This window comes from Thamnophis sirtalis, unplaced genomic scaffold, assembly GCF_051295495.1.
Source record: "Thamnophis sirtalis isolate CommonGarterSnake01/CBP01778 unplaced genomic scaffold, rThaSir2_p1.2 scaffold_1, whole genome shotgun sequence".
Lineage (NCBI taxonomy): Eukaryota > Metazoa > Chordata > Lepidosauria > Squamata > Natricidae > Thamnophis > Thamnophis sirtalis.
In genome coordinates this window covers 19,789,236-19,803,768 of record NW_028261381.1, presented here as the reverse complement: position 1 = coordinate 19,803,768, position 14,533 = coordinate 19,789,236, and the positions used below count along the sequence as shown (strand labels likewise).

Here is a 14,533-nt window from a genome sequence, read left to right as displayed (position 1 = left end):
GGCCAAGCTGGCAGCAGAGTCAGACAGTGAGGAGGTTGGGGAGGAAAATGGGCCAGTCCTGGGGGCTGAAGCAAGTTCAGACAAGAACTCTGTGCTGGAGGCAGAGGGGGATCTAGATAGCAATGAGGCAGAGGAACAGCTGGAGACTGTTCCCAGTGTGCCCATGAGGAGAACTGTCAGAAGACACGAACAACTAAGAAATCAGGGTAGACTTGGGAGTAAACCAGTGGTGGGATTCAGCCAGTTCGCACCTATTCGGGAGAACCGGTTGTTAACTTTCTAAGCAGCTCGGAGAACCAGTTGTTGGAAGAAATCTCATTTTGTTTTTTTCCACTTCACAGGGCTAATCCTGTAAGGAAGGCAGGAAGGAAACATTCTTGTGTTGTTTCTAACCTAATCTTTATTGCCCTGCTTACAGAAACTGCCTCTCCGGTAACCGTTAACCCTTAGTACATTGTAACAGCTAAGGTGAAGTGCCCATCGACGTGAGTGATGTTGAGTTGGCCACGCCCACCCAGTCACATGACCACTGAGCCCCACCTACCCAGCTGGTCATTAGGGCAGAGAACCGGTTGTTAAATTATTTGAATCCCACCACTGGAGTAAACACACACCTTGGAGGTGATTGGCCCCTTCCAGAGGAAACAAAAAAGGAACGAATGGGGAGTGGGCTTTTGCAAAAAACAATTTGTTCTTTCGGTTGTTTCAAGAGTGGAAAGTTCTGTTTATGACTATAAGAGACTCTGTGCGAAGTGCACTTGGGAACTAGTTATCTGGCAGCTCTCCAAGCAAGATAAGGTTTGTGTTGGTAAATATTCCTCTGAAAGTCTGTTTGCCAATCCTTCCTGACTGTGAATGAAGGGAATTCACAGTCATGTAAATAAAAGAGGTTTTGTCAGGACCAAGACTCTGCTTCATGCTTTTTAAGGAAGCCTAGGTCAGAACAAGTATGTCTCCAGTGAATGGACTGACTACAGATTGACTTTTAAAGATCAACAATTCTTATTCATCAGAAATTCTGTTCAGTAAGTGGCATTAGCGCATCCCCCATTATTGTCCCCTCCTCATTCCTGTGATAATTACCTCAAAAAGTCATTGCCCATCACTGTGTTATGTACAATGTGCATGATCACGTGGAGAATTTCCTTACCAGGTATAATCTTTACTTCATAAATTGCAATCACTTAAAGGGTTCCTCTGCTTTCAGTATTGCCTCTTTGGGAGAGGCAGTGTGGTGAGTTTGAAAACCTGAGTCTGCTTGTGGCCCTTTGCCTCATGGTTAATGTCTGAAGGTTAGCTGCTTTGTTGATGAAAAAAAAACACACAATATGAAAAGAAGACAACCGTCAGAAAGCTTTATAAAGAAAACACTCGAGGGGCTGTTCCTGTGCTTCCGAAAGCAGAAAGAGCTTAAACTGAAGTTACCTTTTGGAATGTTTTTTTTTTTTGCTTTGATTTGACCTCTCAAGCAATGTCAATCTTGACCTCGTACTGGTGAGGGTGTGGCAGTCCTCATTGTTTTCTTCAGCAAATGGCCTTTCTCTTGATTTGATTTAGTCTTGCATTGAGGATATGTCACTTTTATTTTTCTCTGAAACGAAATGGAAGTGTCAGATAGCACGGGGAACAAGGTCTTCCTCATTTATTATACTAATATGGTTAACTTCAGTTACCTATTACTCTGATAAAAGCTGAGCAGTGTGCCTCCCCTAATTCATTAGTGGCAAGACACATATATTTTCCAGTATCGGCAACAACGGCGTTTCTTTTTACAAGGTAGTAGATGTCCCCTAATTTCTCAATCTGAAAAAAAAAAAAGAAATATGAAAAGAGATTAGCGCTGAAATGAAAGGCATAAGCCACTGTTCCCAAAGGAAACGTTTAAACATACACTTATTTCCCTTGCTGCCATTCTGATGCCATCTTTTGTCCAAATGACATTTGGCCTTGGCTCTCCGTGTATTGTACAGTGTAGATCTAAATCATCACCTTCTTGCAGAATCAGGTGTCCAAATTTGTTTATGAAGTTGGGTTGTTTTCCTTGTACTGACAAAGGAAGAGAGACACAAAGAAAGCAAATACATTGCACCTAAAATAATGACATTCAGCTAAGGAAATTAAGCTAGACACCACAGAGAAGCGATTGATAGGAAACTGAGTCACATGCAACAAATGTGGTGTTAAACTGGATTGCAAGGTGAGTATGACCATGCAACAGAATGGGACTGTTAAAACTGAGGGTACACCAATTAAAAAAAAAGTTTCTAAGTTACAGAAAGTAATCGTTCCATTCTATTCTGCATTGGCCAAACCTTATTTCGAGTGCTGTATAAAGTTCTGGAAAGTATTAGTGCAACTGGAGAACAGTAACAAAAATGATCAAAGAGTTGGAAAGTGAGGCCACGTTCCGAGGCTGAAACAGATCCCTGAGCACAGAAGACTAAGCTGTAAATCCCACTGCCGATTTCTCACCCTGCATTTAGATCTATTTCAGTCATAAGGCCTGCGTGAGGCAAGATGGGGAATCTACTGCTGTTTCTAAGCAGCAATGAGAAGAAATGTGTTTTATGGGAAGAGATTTGCAAGAGACGCTTGATTACCAAGCTTGGATTTGCTGAGAAATCTCCCCTCCCTGATTGACCAAGAAAGATACTTTCTGACTGAGCACTGGATCTCTGCAGGTGCTTCAGTTACAGTGTAGAGATCCCCACACTGCTCTGAGCACTTTAAGCCCCCAAGCATGACGTTTACATTTCAAATGTAAACTTAGAGTTGTGTACTTTAAAAAAAAGGATTATGTGGAAAGACTCTGAAATATTTACAATAAAGGAATGGTTAGTGAAAATGAGCAAATTTGCAAAGATGGGAACTTGTTTGATTATGGCTAAGACAATAAGTACATTTGCTAGTAACCCTTTATAGATCTTTTGCTGAAAACAGGGGGGAATATGAATGTGTGATTTAGGAGTTTGCTGATTAGCAAAAGATAGAATATGGAGGGAAGGGAGCATAACGTAACTTTAGACAAAAAAATAAATAAAATGCATTTATAACTGCTGTAAAGAAGATTGGAAGCTGCTCCTCTCTATATTTTTTCTGGTTTTTCTATTTTTTCCCTTCATTTCTTTCCAATTTACTTATTATTTCCTTTTACTTTTCTTTCTTTCTTTCCTTCCTTTCTTTTTTTCTTTAAATTTTGATGCTTTTACTTTGCAAAAACAAACCCATTTAATAAAAATTAGTTTAAAAAAAGATGATTGTTTGTAAGGGCACTAGAACTAGGGGGAAAACTGAGAAGATGAATCACGTTGAGCCTTAAGAAGAAATGAAGAAATCCAGGGGGTGGGGGGTGGGATACTATGACCCTTAAGTCCTGAAGGGGGAGAAGGGACTCTGTCTAAAAGATCAAGACTTCATTTCAAGTGCAAGAGGATAGGACATGAAATAAAAACAAACAAAATAAAATAAGCTGTTTGCTAGCAAATACATCTTGATCAAATGCTATGGAAAACCTTAATTATAGGACCCAAATTGAAAGCAATTATTGATGCATTTGAGCAGAGGCTGAATCCTGGTGAGGATGCTTTAATTTGGGTTCATGCAATAAACAGAGAGATTAGCCTAAATGATGCTACATCTTTGGAGTCTTTCATAAGCTGCAGCAAAGATTTTAGAAGAAATAGAACAGTATGGGATCTGTGTAGGTATAGTATTCATATCAACAATTCATCTGAAAAGCTATGTTCACATGCTAGCGGTGCTTTTAAAGCCCCAGTCACTTTCTGAGGTTGTTTTGTAGATGAACTAAACCTTACAAAACTACAGAGCATAAAGTACTTGATCCCACTGGGGCAACTCAGGTTGTAATTCTGTCTTACACAGCAAAGCTGACAGGGACTCTAGGCCAGCGTTTTCAAACTTGGCAATTAAGATCTGTAGATTTCAACTCTTTGAATGCTAGCTGGGTATTTCTGGGAGTTAAGATCCACATATCTTAAAAATCGCCAGGTTTGAAAAACACTGATTTAAAATTATATTTATCTGTAAACCTGCATAAAAATCTTCCCACAAGAAAATGTTCCTGTTTGCCTTGTGGCACAAATTATTGGAAGCAAATTTTGACTCTCCATGCCTGTGCTGCAAAAATCCAGATGAGAGTTAGAGAGTTGCAAAGGCAAGCATAAAGCTTTTTCCATCAACTAGCCATCATTTGAAATAGGTATAGAAAACTCTTACCATCTGGATTTTTGCTATGGGAGTTCTAAATAAACAAATAACAGAGTTAGTGCACAGGTCTTTGGTGTTGTATTATAGTGCTGCAATTATACAGAATTGTGTTAAAAATAGAGAAAAAAGGAGGCTGGTATACAATGCTTAACAAGTTACTTTTTTTTAAACTTTAGCAATCCCACTTACACAAAAATAAATCAGGTGTGGTTAAGCAATATGGCACGGATCATTGCTCCTTAAGGATAAAGCCATTTTTAGTCTTGGATTAAGTGATTATATAAAGAGTTGAGGAAATGTAATTCTCCTGACAGATTCCCCCACAAATAGATACTTTATGAGCAAAAGGGGAGGGAGACAACTACTATTAGTTCAATTCCCTGCTAATTTGAAGAAGAAGAAGAAAAAAAGAACTTTAACCAAATTAAGACTTCTTATCTCCTTCCTGAGGCACCATATCATTATCAACAGTGGTACCGGAGAGAATCAAGAGCCTTTGATTTGTTGATTTATGGCACTCAGTTTTTCTGTTTTGTTTAGTTCCTTAGTTGTGCATTTATGCTGTACTGGAGGGGAATACTTTGATAACCGAAGATATCAAATAATCAAGGGCAAAGAGACTCAGATGGGTTGTAGGAATTGCAGAGAGATTAAGAGCAAAGATTTGCAAGAAACTTGAAACCATGGAATTGAGAGAGGAAAGCTTCTTACATTCTCTAAAAGAAAATGAGTGGCATACAGGACTTCCCATCTCTCTGTTATAAATGCAAAAATATTGTTCAAATGAGATTTTCCCCAGCATAGGCTTCTTCTTTAGATGGAGGTTTACAGGGGGGAAACAATTTCTTTATAATACTTTATTTTTCTTTTTAGTTGGCAGATTTGAAATTGCATAGAAACAGACCCTCTTCTTAGTAAAAGTCTAACAGAAATTATTATAAAATAGGCACTTTGTCATGGAAACAATACAACTGAAGCAGCTCCATAGTTTACACATCTGTGTAGAGTGAGATATTTTCTTATGATTTCTATTTCAGACTCTATTTACCCATGAGGGCTTTTCACTTAAGATTTGCAGTAAAGTCTGTTCACATAAAATCACAAAGAATCTTGTTAGGCATATGTTAATCCTGGTATAAATATAACATATGTTGGCATAATCTGTAGAAGTAATCCTATATTCTTCTAAACACTTCTGAGAATACCATGGAGAGCGGGAAAAAAACAAGCAGATGGATCATCAAATAAATCATCCCAGAGTTTTCGCTTGAGGCACAAATACTCAACATTCACAGAATATCAGAGTTGGAAGGGACTTTGGAGGTCTTCTACTCTAATAACCCATTCAAGCAGGAGATCCTATAACATTTCAGACAAGTGGTTGTCCAAGCTCTTTAAAACCCTCCAGTGACAGAGGACTCACAAGTTCTGAAGGCAAACCATTCCAATGCTTAATTGTTCTAACTGCCAGGAAATTTCTCCTTAGTTCTAGATTGCTTCTCTCCTTGATTAGTTTCCATCCATTGTTTTTGTCCTGTCTTTTGGAGAATAGGTTGACTCCTTTATGGCAACCCTTGAGATATTGGAACACTGCTATCATGTCACCCTAGTCCTTCTTTTCATTCAACGTACCTAATTCCTGCAACAGTTCTTCATATGTTTTAGCCTCCCGTCCCCTAATCATCTTTGTTGCTCTTCTCTGCACTCTTTCTAGAACCTCAACATCCTTTTTATATTGTGGCAACCAGAACTGGATATAATATTCCAACTGTGGTATTGCTGTCTCAAATTATTGTACAGACACATTATGAAAGGACCTAGTTGTCAGGAAAAGGCTCTAATGCTAGAAAAGGGGGAATAAAATGGAGGAAAAGGATGATCAGAAACAAGGCAAACTTAGTTACAGTGCAATGAGTGCACCTTTGGAAGACATGAAAGAATAAGTTAGGGATAGATCATCATAGAGAAAATATGAGTAATTCTGTGTCTGAGATGGGTAGCCTCTAAATTTGATATTAAATAAATATTTATGTGCTCACTAAGAGTCGACACTAACCTTATATTAGTACGTAATCCTGGCCTATACAGAGACAGGTTGAGCCTTCTTTTACTTTAAGTAAAAATATTGCAAAATGATTTATATTTGTTTTAAAAAATTGGCATGATAAATATTTCAAGGTATGGCAGAACTGTCATCAATTGACTGTAGGAAGATCAATCAGCCTGGACTTAAGGGACCCATTTTTCTTTCATTCCTCCATTACTTGGAAATTAAGATTGAGGTCTATTTCCTCTATAAGGTCTCTCTTCTCATTATTTTATATTATTTCTAATTCCTGAAGTTATTGCATATGTGTTAGCTTTGTTGAAGAAGATACAAAATATCAGATTGTGATTTATTTCGATCCATTTTCCTTCTGGGAGATTCCAAAACCCCAAAATGAATGTTATTAAATGTAGAGTTGCTTTCTCATCATCTTCAATTTATCTACCCTTGAAACATTGAGTAACTAATATTTTTACAAGTACAATGTATGAAAGATTAACCAACTAATTTTGAGATTTATATAGCATGGTTTAAGATTAAAAATCATTTACCTTCCCAAGAGGGAAGCTATAAACAAAGCGTTCTCAAAATTATGCAGAAAGATAACTTTCTGGCTTGGCTTTGGAGAAAAATGAACACTGCTCAGTTTGACAGTTCTTTTTTCCAACTTGGAAATTTTGCTGATTACTGGAAACTAGCTTTGTTTTCTAAAAAGAAATTGCACATATTTGTTGAGTAGGCACTTACCTGAAGAAAAACGTACATTAGGCACTGGGGAAACCAGGCAAAACCATGAATTTTCTGCCTTTTCTTTCCCTGGTACAAGATTGCCCTTGTTTGGCAACAAGAATAGTCTTATATAGACCAATCAGAAAACATCACAGCAGTTGACTAGATTGAAAATAAGGGGGTGATATGTAGCTCAAGAAGTGTAAATCTTTTTTTTTACTCCCAACTCCATTTCAATGATGAGTTTGCCTTCCCTTCCCAGTTGAGTTTGCCTTGCTCCATCTTTATGCTAAGTACTTTACTCTAATTTTCATTCAATTAGGTTTGCGAAGTTGCTTACATAAAACCCGTATGAACAAGAAGGAATTAAATAAGAAATAAATCAATATAGCCAAGAATGCAGCCATAAAATGCAATATTTTGCAACCAAAGGGACAATGAGGATGAAAACATGAAAAAGAGGCTTGCTCCAGCTGCTGCAATCCTCTCCCAGACCACTGTTAAAAGGGTAGAAAATGTATCCTTTTCAGGAGGAGGAGTCAAATGGTGACAACGCTAATAGCTTATCCTATTTTCCATTCAGCCATCTTAGTCACATTTCATGGGATTGAGAAATAAAGGCACAATACTATCCAGACAGAAACAGGGTTTCTGTTTCAAAAAAATTACAACTGAATTTTCAAACAAATTAAATTGTTTAAACAAATTAAAATGTGGTTCCAAATTACCTGGATTCGTATGTACAATCTTTTCTTTCCATTTACCTATGTATTATTCAGTATGTTTAACAGAGGACAAATGATAACCAACCTTTTAAAAATATATTTTGGAGCGCCCAATGAACCAAAAAAACACTTTTGTGTTACATTAGTCTATGGTTAAATAATAAAAAAGAACTGTAGTGTTCCTGGAATGATTGAGATTTTAAAATACAGAGTACTCTAATTCTGTGTAAAACATTATTTATATGTAATCCAACGTTATTTTTCTAATCTTTAAATTTTGTTGATAATTTTCTTGATTTAGCTTGTATAAAAATCTTTTCCAATGCTTACTACAGTTCCACAGAGTCCTAAAACTTCCTAATGAAGCAAAGAATACAATAATCTCCATTTAGATGCCTTAGGTAATTTACATTCCCTTTAAAAAGTATTTTAAAGTCATAAAATATGTCAGTAATAACCAAATTAATGATGACAATCCAATTTTGAAATTGTGCTCTACAAATTAAAGTTTTACCTACCACTTTTTAAAGGATTTGTTCCAGATAATCAATTTTTCAAGAGAATTCAAACAAGAATTTTAGTTTCTGGTCCAATAATACCCCAATATGTCTAATCACCTTAAGTGCTGAAATATCACCAAATTCCTCCTGTTGTTGTTACTGAAATTAACAAATACAGTCAATGATACAGAAGACAATCTGGAAAACTGAAATCACCGTTATTATATAAAAGCTAAAACTTTAAGAGATAAATCTTTTTATTTTACTGTTCCATACAAAAGTTATCATTAACATGCCAACCTATTTGCAAAGCCCAATTAAAATAGGCAAAACTCTCAAAATTTATATCAGTCTTGAAGCCATGTTTATTTTCATTCACATTTATCTTTATCCACAGACTCTTAAGCATTTTGATCCATCATTTCAGGTTCTCTTTTTTTCTCTACCACTTGAGATATTTGCTTCTACCAAGCAGCATATTTCCCCAGGAATAATTATCCCACACATTCAGTAAAAACAGACAGTAAACAAATCCTCTTTTACATAGTTCTTTGGATAATGGGCAGGTTTTTAGATTTATTCTAACATATTGTATATTCAGAATTGCTTACCAAATTGCTATACCATTCTCCATAGTAGGTAAAGTTCTTTAAATAATTGTTAAAAGGATTAAAATACTACCTGCAGTTAGTATTCAGTTCCTATACCTGGAACCACCAAATGGTCACCTGGCAATCTAACTAAATATGCAAAGGTTCCAACATCAAAGTTTAAAGGAGACAAGAGGCATCATTTCTGAGTACCATATCTCATCTTAACTGTAAGGAAAATAGTCCCATTAGGTAGGTAGGTAGGATGAGAATAATAACATTTTATTTCCAATAAATACAATTCACTAGAATTTTTTAGACCAAAATTTTGGGCAAGTAGTTCCAAGTCAGAACATATTTTGTAGGCATTTGGAAATGCTGGGTTTGAATCTGGATTCTCTTCCATACAAAACAAGACTAGTGTCTAGCAGTTGAAACATTGGGTAAAATATCCTGTCTTGTGAAAATTCATGGAATGACTTTGATTCAGTCACTCCGTCTCATTGCAACATACCTCCCAGGATAGGTAAATTCCAAGTTTTTGGGGAAAAAAATGAAGAAAGAAATACTACCCTATTTCCCTGAAAATAAGACCTCCCCAGATAATAAGCCCAATTGGGCTTTTGAGCGCATGCGCAAAATAAGGCCTCCCCTGAAAATAAGCCCTCCCCAAAAGATATTGCAACATAGCAGCAGCCATGAGGTGATCCCGCTCACTGCCTCCTGCACCTCAAAAATAATAAAACCTCCCCAAAAATAAAGCCAAGCACTTATTTCAGGGGTCAAAAGAAAATAAGAGAAACACGGAGAAACACGGTATGTACATAAATTTAAGCTCCTGCGTACACAAATTCATAGAATATAAAGCTAACAAAATTGTAACAAAATTAACAAGTGGCCTTTTCTATTGGCTATGTTCAGAATTTCATGTTCTGGCTGGGTTTAGGTTTGCTTGGAAACTGGATTAAAATTCAGCAGATAAAGTTTTTCTTAGCATAGAAATTCATCAGCTACATTTACAGATAACATTATAATTTCTTGAACAAATGCTTGTAGCCAGGTCTACACATATCAAATAACCATAACTGATAGATCTATACATCAAACAAACTGGAAACAGGCAAATAACGTTACAGCTTAGTGTGATGTGTGCACCAAGGGCATGTTTTGGCCTTTGTAATTTTTTAATATATTTTAATAGAGAAAGGAAAAGGGACACAATTGGGAATGAAGGTAGGATACCACATCCAGGCTACAAAACCCTGCTCAGTGACCATTTCCTAATATTTCAGATGAATACTGTCTAGTATTCATCCAAAATATTGCATCTCAGATTTAGTAGTCTAATAAAAACAGAGTTTTTTTTAAAGACTGATTTTACAACTGAACAAGTATAGCTTTCCCAATTAAAAAAAAAGGAAAAGGAAAGATGGAGAAGAAAATTCTTCATACAAGAGCAAAGGAGATTGATTTGAATCTCATTACTTACATATATGAATTTAGCAATGGAAAAACTATTTTGAAAAGAGCAGAGCCTTGTTTCTAGGACTGAATGCAAATATTAACATCATGATTTACTTCTTCTGTTAATTTCATGAATATAGAGAGACTGGGACCTAAGGGACCTGAATAAATAAATAAAAATCCCAAAGAAATTTGTCCTATTGATATATTACATAAAAAGTGATATAGAGTTTTGTTACATGCAGTGCAATGGAAACAGCCTGCAACTTGCCATTGACTTAATCTACACAAGCATGCATTTTTAATTTCTATTTTTTTTGGTTTTCCATCTATTTCAATTTTATTGCACCTACATGATTCTAAGCAGCTGACACATTCGAACAACAAAAGCAAACGTTTATAAATAAAATTAAAAATGATTAAAACCAGTAAACGGCTGGTCAGAATTCATTCATGAAGTCTTATATATCACTGACTTCAGGGTTAGTCTGTCCATCATTTGCCATTTTTTTTCAAGCACTGGGAAAGATGTTCCTCACTGATCTGCCTTCATGTTAGGAGCCCAACAAGTTTAGTCTTCCTGCTTTCAAATAAAAGATTGGATTAACTTCAGTGACCATTAAGCAGGAATATTAACACCTTCCTGCACCGAAGCATTCTTTTCTCTTTAGGATTTCAGAAGGCTGTAACGTCCTCGAAGTTATGCTGAAGATACAGGAATGTGCCTTCTAGGAGGCACCTCTTACTGGCTGAAGAGTGACAGCCGCTTGGTGGGAGAACGCAGCCCCACCATTGATCTGCCTGTCTGACAGCTGCTATATAAAGAACTGTCAGACGGAGAGTTCCCTGTTGCCAGTTACTGAGTTGTTTCACTTGTTAGCTGTTACCTGTTAGCTCAAACAAAGGTTGTTGTTACTTCACAACCTGCCTGGTCTCCATTCTTACCCGCCTGGTTCTCAGAATAAAGCAAAGGAAGCTCCCATTCAGCTCCCATCAGAGAGAGACATCAGGTTGGAGAAAAAGTGGCCAATGGGTCTCCAGCCCACAAACCTGCCTTGTTTTAAAAACTAGTGTGTCAGTTGATAAAATAAATTCCACAAAGTTGCCAAGATGGAAAGCAAAACAGAAGCAAGATCTCTAAAAGATCTCCATCCAAACCACGAGAAGGGGAAAAAAAAACAAATGTAGAATTACATCATCCAACTCTTGCATTTTTCCTAAATGGGCAATTTACTCACCTAAAACATCAATATTTTTTTAAAAATGGCCTTCAATCAAACCAAGCTCCCTTTTGCTCTTTGTATCTATTTTCTATTCTCATTTGGTTCAACTTGGTACTATTTTAGTTTGCCACAATGGGGCATCTGGATCCCATAAAACAATCTTCCCCTCCAAAGCATTCAACTACAGCCATCTTTAAAAGGACAGGCAGAAATACAGTTAATACAGAACAGAGATATGGTCTCACTGTTTTTATGTGAAAATGAACAGCAACGGGTGTTTCAAAACTTAGTTTTGTTTCAAGATGTGCGCTTAATCAGACAAAAAAATCTAAACACTTACTAACTCTCTTGGTTTGTTTGTTTCTTTATTTATTTGTTTGATAAGCCACAAATATGTAGGCAAAAAAGTACTAGCCATCCCCCAGAGAAAGCTTTTACTATGAATAACTGAACTAAATCATTATATAATGTTATCACCAGTGCATGCCAACCATCTAGGATACCTCAAGGGTCACTGAAAGCAACATAATTTCTTGGCTTGAAACTTCAGCTTCATATGTTATTGTTAAGCTTGTCCTTCTTTCATTCCATAATGTACCTCAAAAAGACATGTTGGTGGGAACTCCAAGATCCATTCATTGAACACATAGGTTTGCAACAGCCATTTAATATTACCGAAAAGGTAGTAATAGATTCCAATCTCTTACACGTGGGCTCACTTAAGCCTTTGTTTTAAAATGGCATGTGATGATAGCATTAGATCAGTGTTCTGACCTAGGTTTCCCGAGAAAGCATAAATCATAATCTTAGTCCCAAAACTCCTCTTTTATTTATACAGCTGTGAATTATGGTCATTCACAGCCTGTAATGACCAGTATATGAAGAGTCTGACAGATGTCTGCTTGAGGTGCCACAGTCTTTCAGGGTAATGTTATTAAGCACCCACCTTTATTTCCCTTGAAACGCTGCCAGAGACCTAATTGCCAATTGGTTTTGCAAGGCCAAACATAGCACAGAGTCAAATAGGACTTCTCAGAGCTTGAACCGACTAGATGAACTAATTGCTTCCTGCAAAGGCTCACCTCTGTTTGCTCCTCTTTAATGTCTTATGGGAGGGGCCAATCATCTCCAAGCCTTACTCCCAAGTTGCCCCTTTTTTAAAATTGTTCTTGCCTTCTGGCAGCTCTACTCATGCACACACTGGGAACAGGTTCACACTGTTCTTCTGCCTCACTTAGACTCAGGAGGCTCCAGAGGCAGTACATAACTACCAGATAGCCCTGCCCCTCTCTCTGCCTCTGATGTAGAGCCCTCATCCGAGCCTTTCCCAGACCCCAATATTGACTCCCGAACCTCCTCACTATCCTACTCTACTGCCAGCTCCGCAGGCCACCAGCAGACCATAACACAGTGTCTCAAAGATTGGAAAAACACAAGTCCTGCAAATTAAGACATTACTGAAAGAAAGTATCTATAGCTGTTGTTCAGAGACATTCAAATGCACTTTATGTCCTGTCATAAGTGATTAATTTGTCCCCTTAACTTCATAAAACCTGAGCATATTAATTTTATCTCAGTCTGGGAGTTTAGTAATCCTTTATGGTGAGTAAACCTTAGTTCTCTTTTTAGGATAGGAACTATTAATAGAGTAGAAAAAGCAAAATGGGCCTCTTTTTTTAAATTCAATGCGCAATTCTGGGTTTTTGTAACCAGTCCCAAAAGAAGCATTTCATTGGACATAAACCTTCATACATTCATTTTTCATGAACAGACTGCATTTAAAGAAAATGTTACACATGACCTGGAAAATATTTTCTATTCCTTGAGCTAGCCTAACTTTCCTCTCTGGATCAGCCAGTTTTCACTTCACAACCCAGAAAAAGTTGAACTTTTACAAGACTACTGAATAACTAATCTGATGAACTAAAACTGTAAAATATTTACTTTTACAGCACTATAGAAAATCTGATGGAAGCCTTCTTTATAGCATCATATCCTCACCATTTACAGTATATAGTCTTCTACTGCGTACTGCAAGATTTCTTTCCATTTTGCAAATTTGTTCCAAAAGATTTCTGTACCTTTTTTCTTACCCATATTTCATAGAACAATTGTTATAGAAAAGTCAATTTCTAATTAAATATACATTGTTGTCAACCATGCTTTAAATGACAGAACTGCAATATACGTGTATTTTTTTAATAATGGCAAGAATTCATTATGAATACTGTCATTTGAATAAAGTGAGAATTTATAAGACAAATCACTCCTTAAAGACCACTGTTTTTTTTTCTTCCCTTTGTCAAAACTCACAATAAGTTGAAGAATCAAATTTGTTACATCCATTGGAGTGGAAAAAATACAATGCTACTTCTTTTATCACATTTAAAAAATAAAAACTAGTTTAGACTCTAATACTATTTTTACTGTTGTTAATTTTTCATTATTTTAACAATTTAAAATTATTTCTATTATTTGCCTTGTGCCTATTACATGTTTTTTTAAACTTTTCACTCATTTGAAACAAATACTTCTCATTTTTCTCACCCTAAATTGTTTGAAGTTTCTGAATTCTTAAAACAATAAGTGTTGTGATTGCAATCCTAAATGGAACTAAGTTGAATTAAGCATAGGTAGACTAAATGTTCACATATAGGTTTGTACTTTTAGTGGCTCTAAGCTACTATTCCTTCAGCTTTAATAGTGACCTTCTATAGAAATGGTGCTCGTGTGTGTGTGTGTATAATGTACAAAAAGATTCTCTTTCTCTCTCTATTGCTTTTTCACAAAATAGCATCAAAACAATATATTTGTAAGCTGTATATAGAATGAAGCAAGCATATTGTGTTACACAGGTCAATCATAGTCCAGTGACATATTTTCTCATAATCTTTAGAGGTATATTTATAGTCATACAATCATCTTCATTATCTAATAAAGAACATTCCTCCCCCATGCGTACATATTTCTTTGCATTATACCACTGTACTGTAGACTAAACGACAACTTCCTTTAGTATGCCTGGAAC

At 36.3% G+C, this 14,533-nt stretch overlaps 1 protein-coding gene across 3 annotated transcripts in view; it reads right to left on the bottom strand.

The window, feature by feature from the left end:
• Positions 1-1,341: 1,341 nt before the first annotated feature.
• CCDC141 (coiled-coil domain containing 141) overlaps positions 1,342-14,533 on the bottom strand; it is a 135,920-nt gene continuing 122,728 nt past the window's right edge. For all 3 annotated transcript variants that reach the window (XM_087708414.1, XM_087708422.1, XM_087708428.1), the window contains 3 exons: positions 1,892-2,046; positions 1,674-1,803; positions 1,342-1,591 (listed from right to left, as the gene is read on the bottom strand). In XM_087708414.1, the coding sequence (XP_087564540.1) occupies positions 1,554-1,591; positions 1,674-1,803; positions 1,892-2,046 (323 nt within the window). In that variant the 3' untranslated portion in view covers positions 1,342-1,553. The remainder of the gene's footprint in view (positions 1,592-1,673; positions 1,804-1,891; positions 2,047-14,533) is intronic.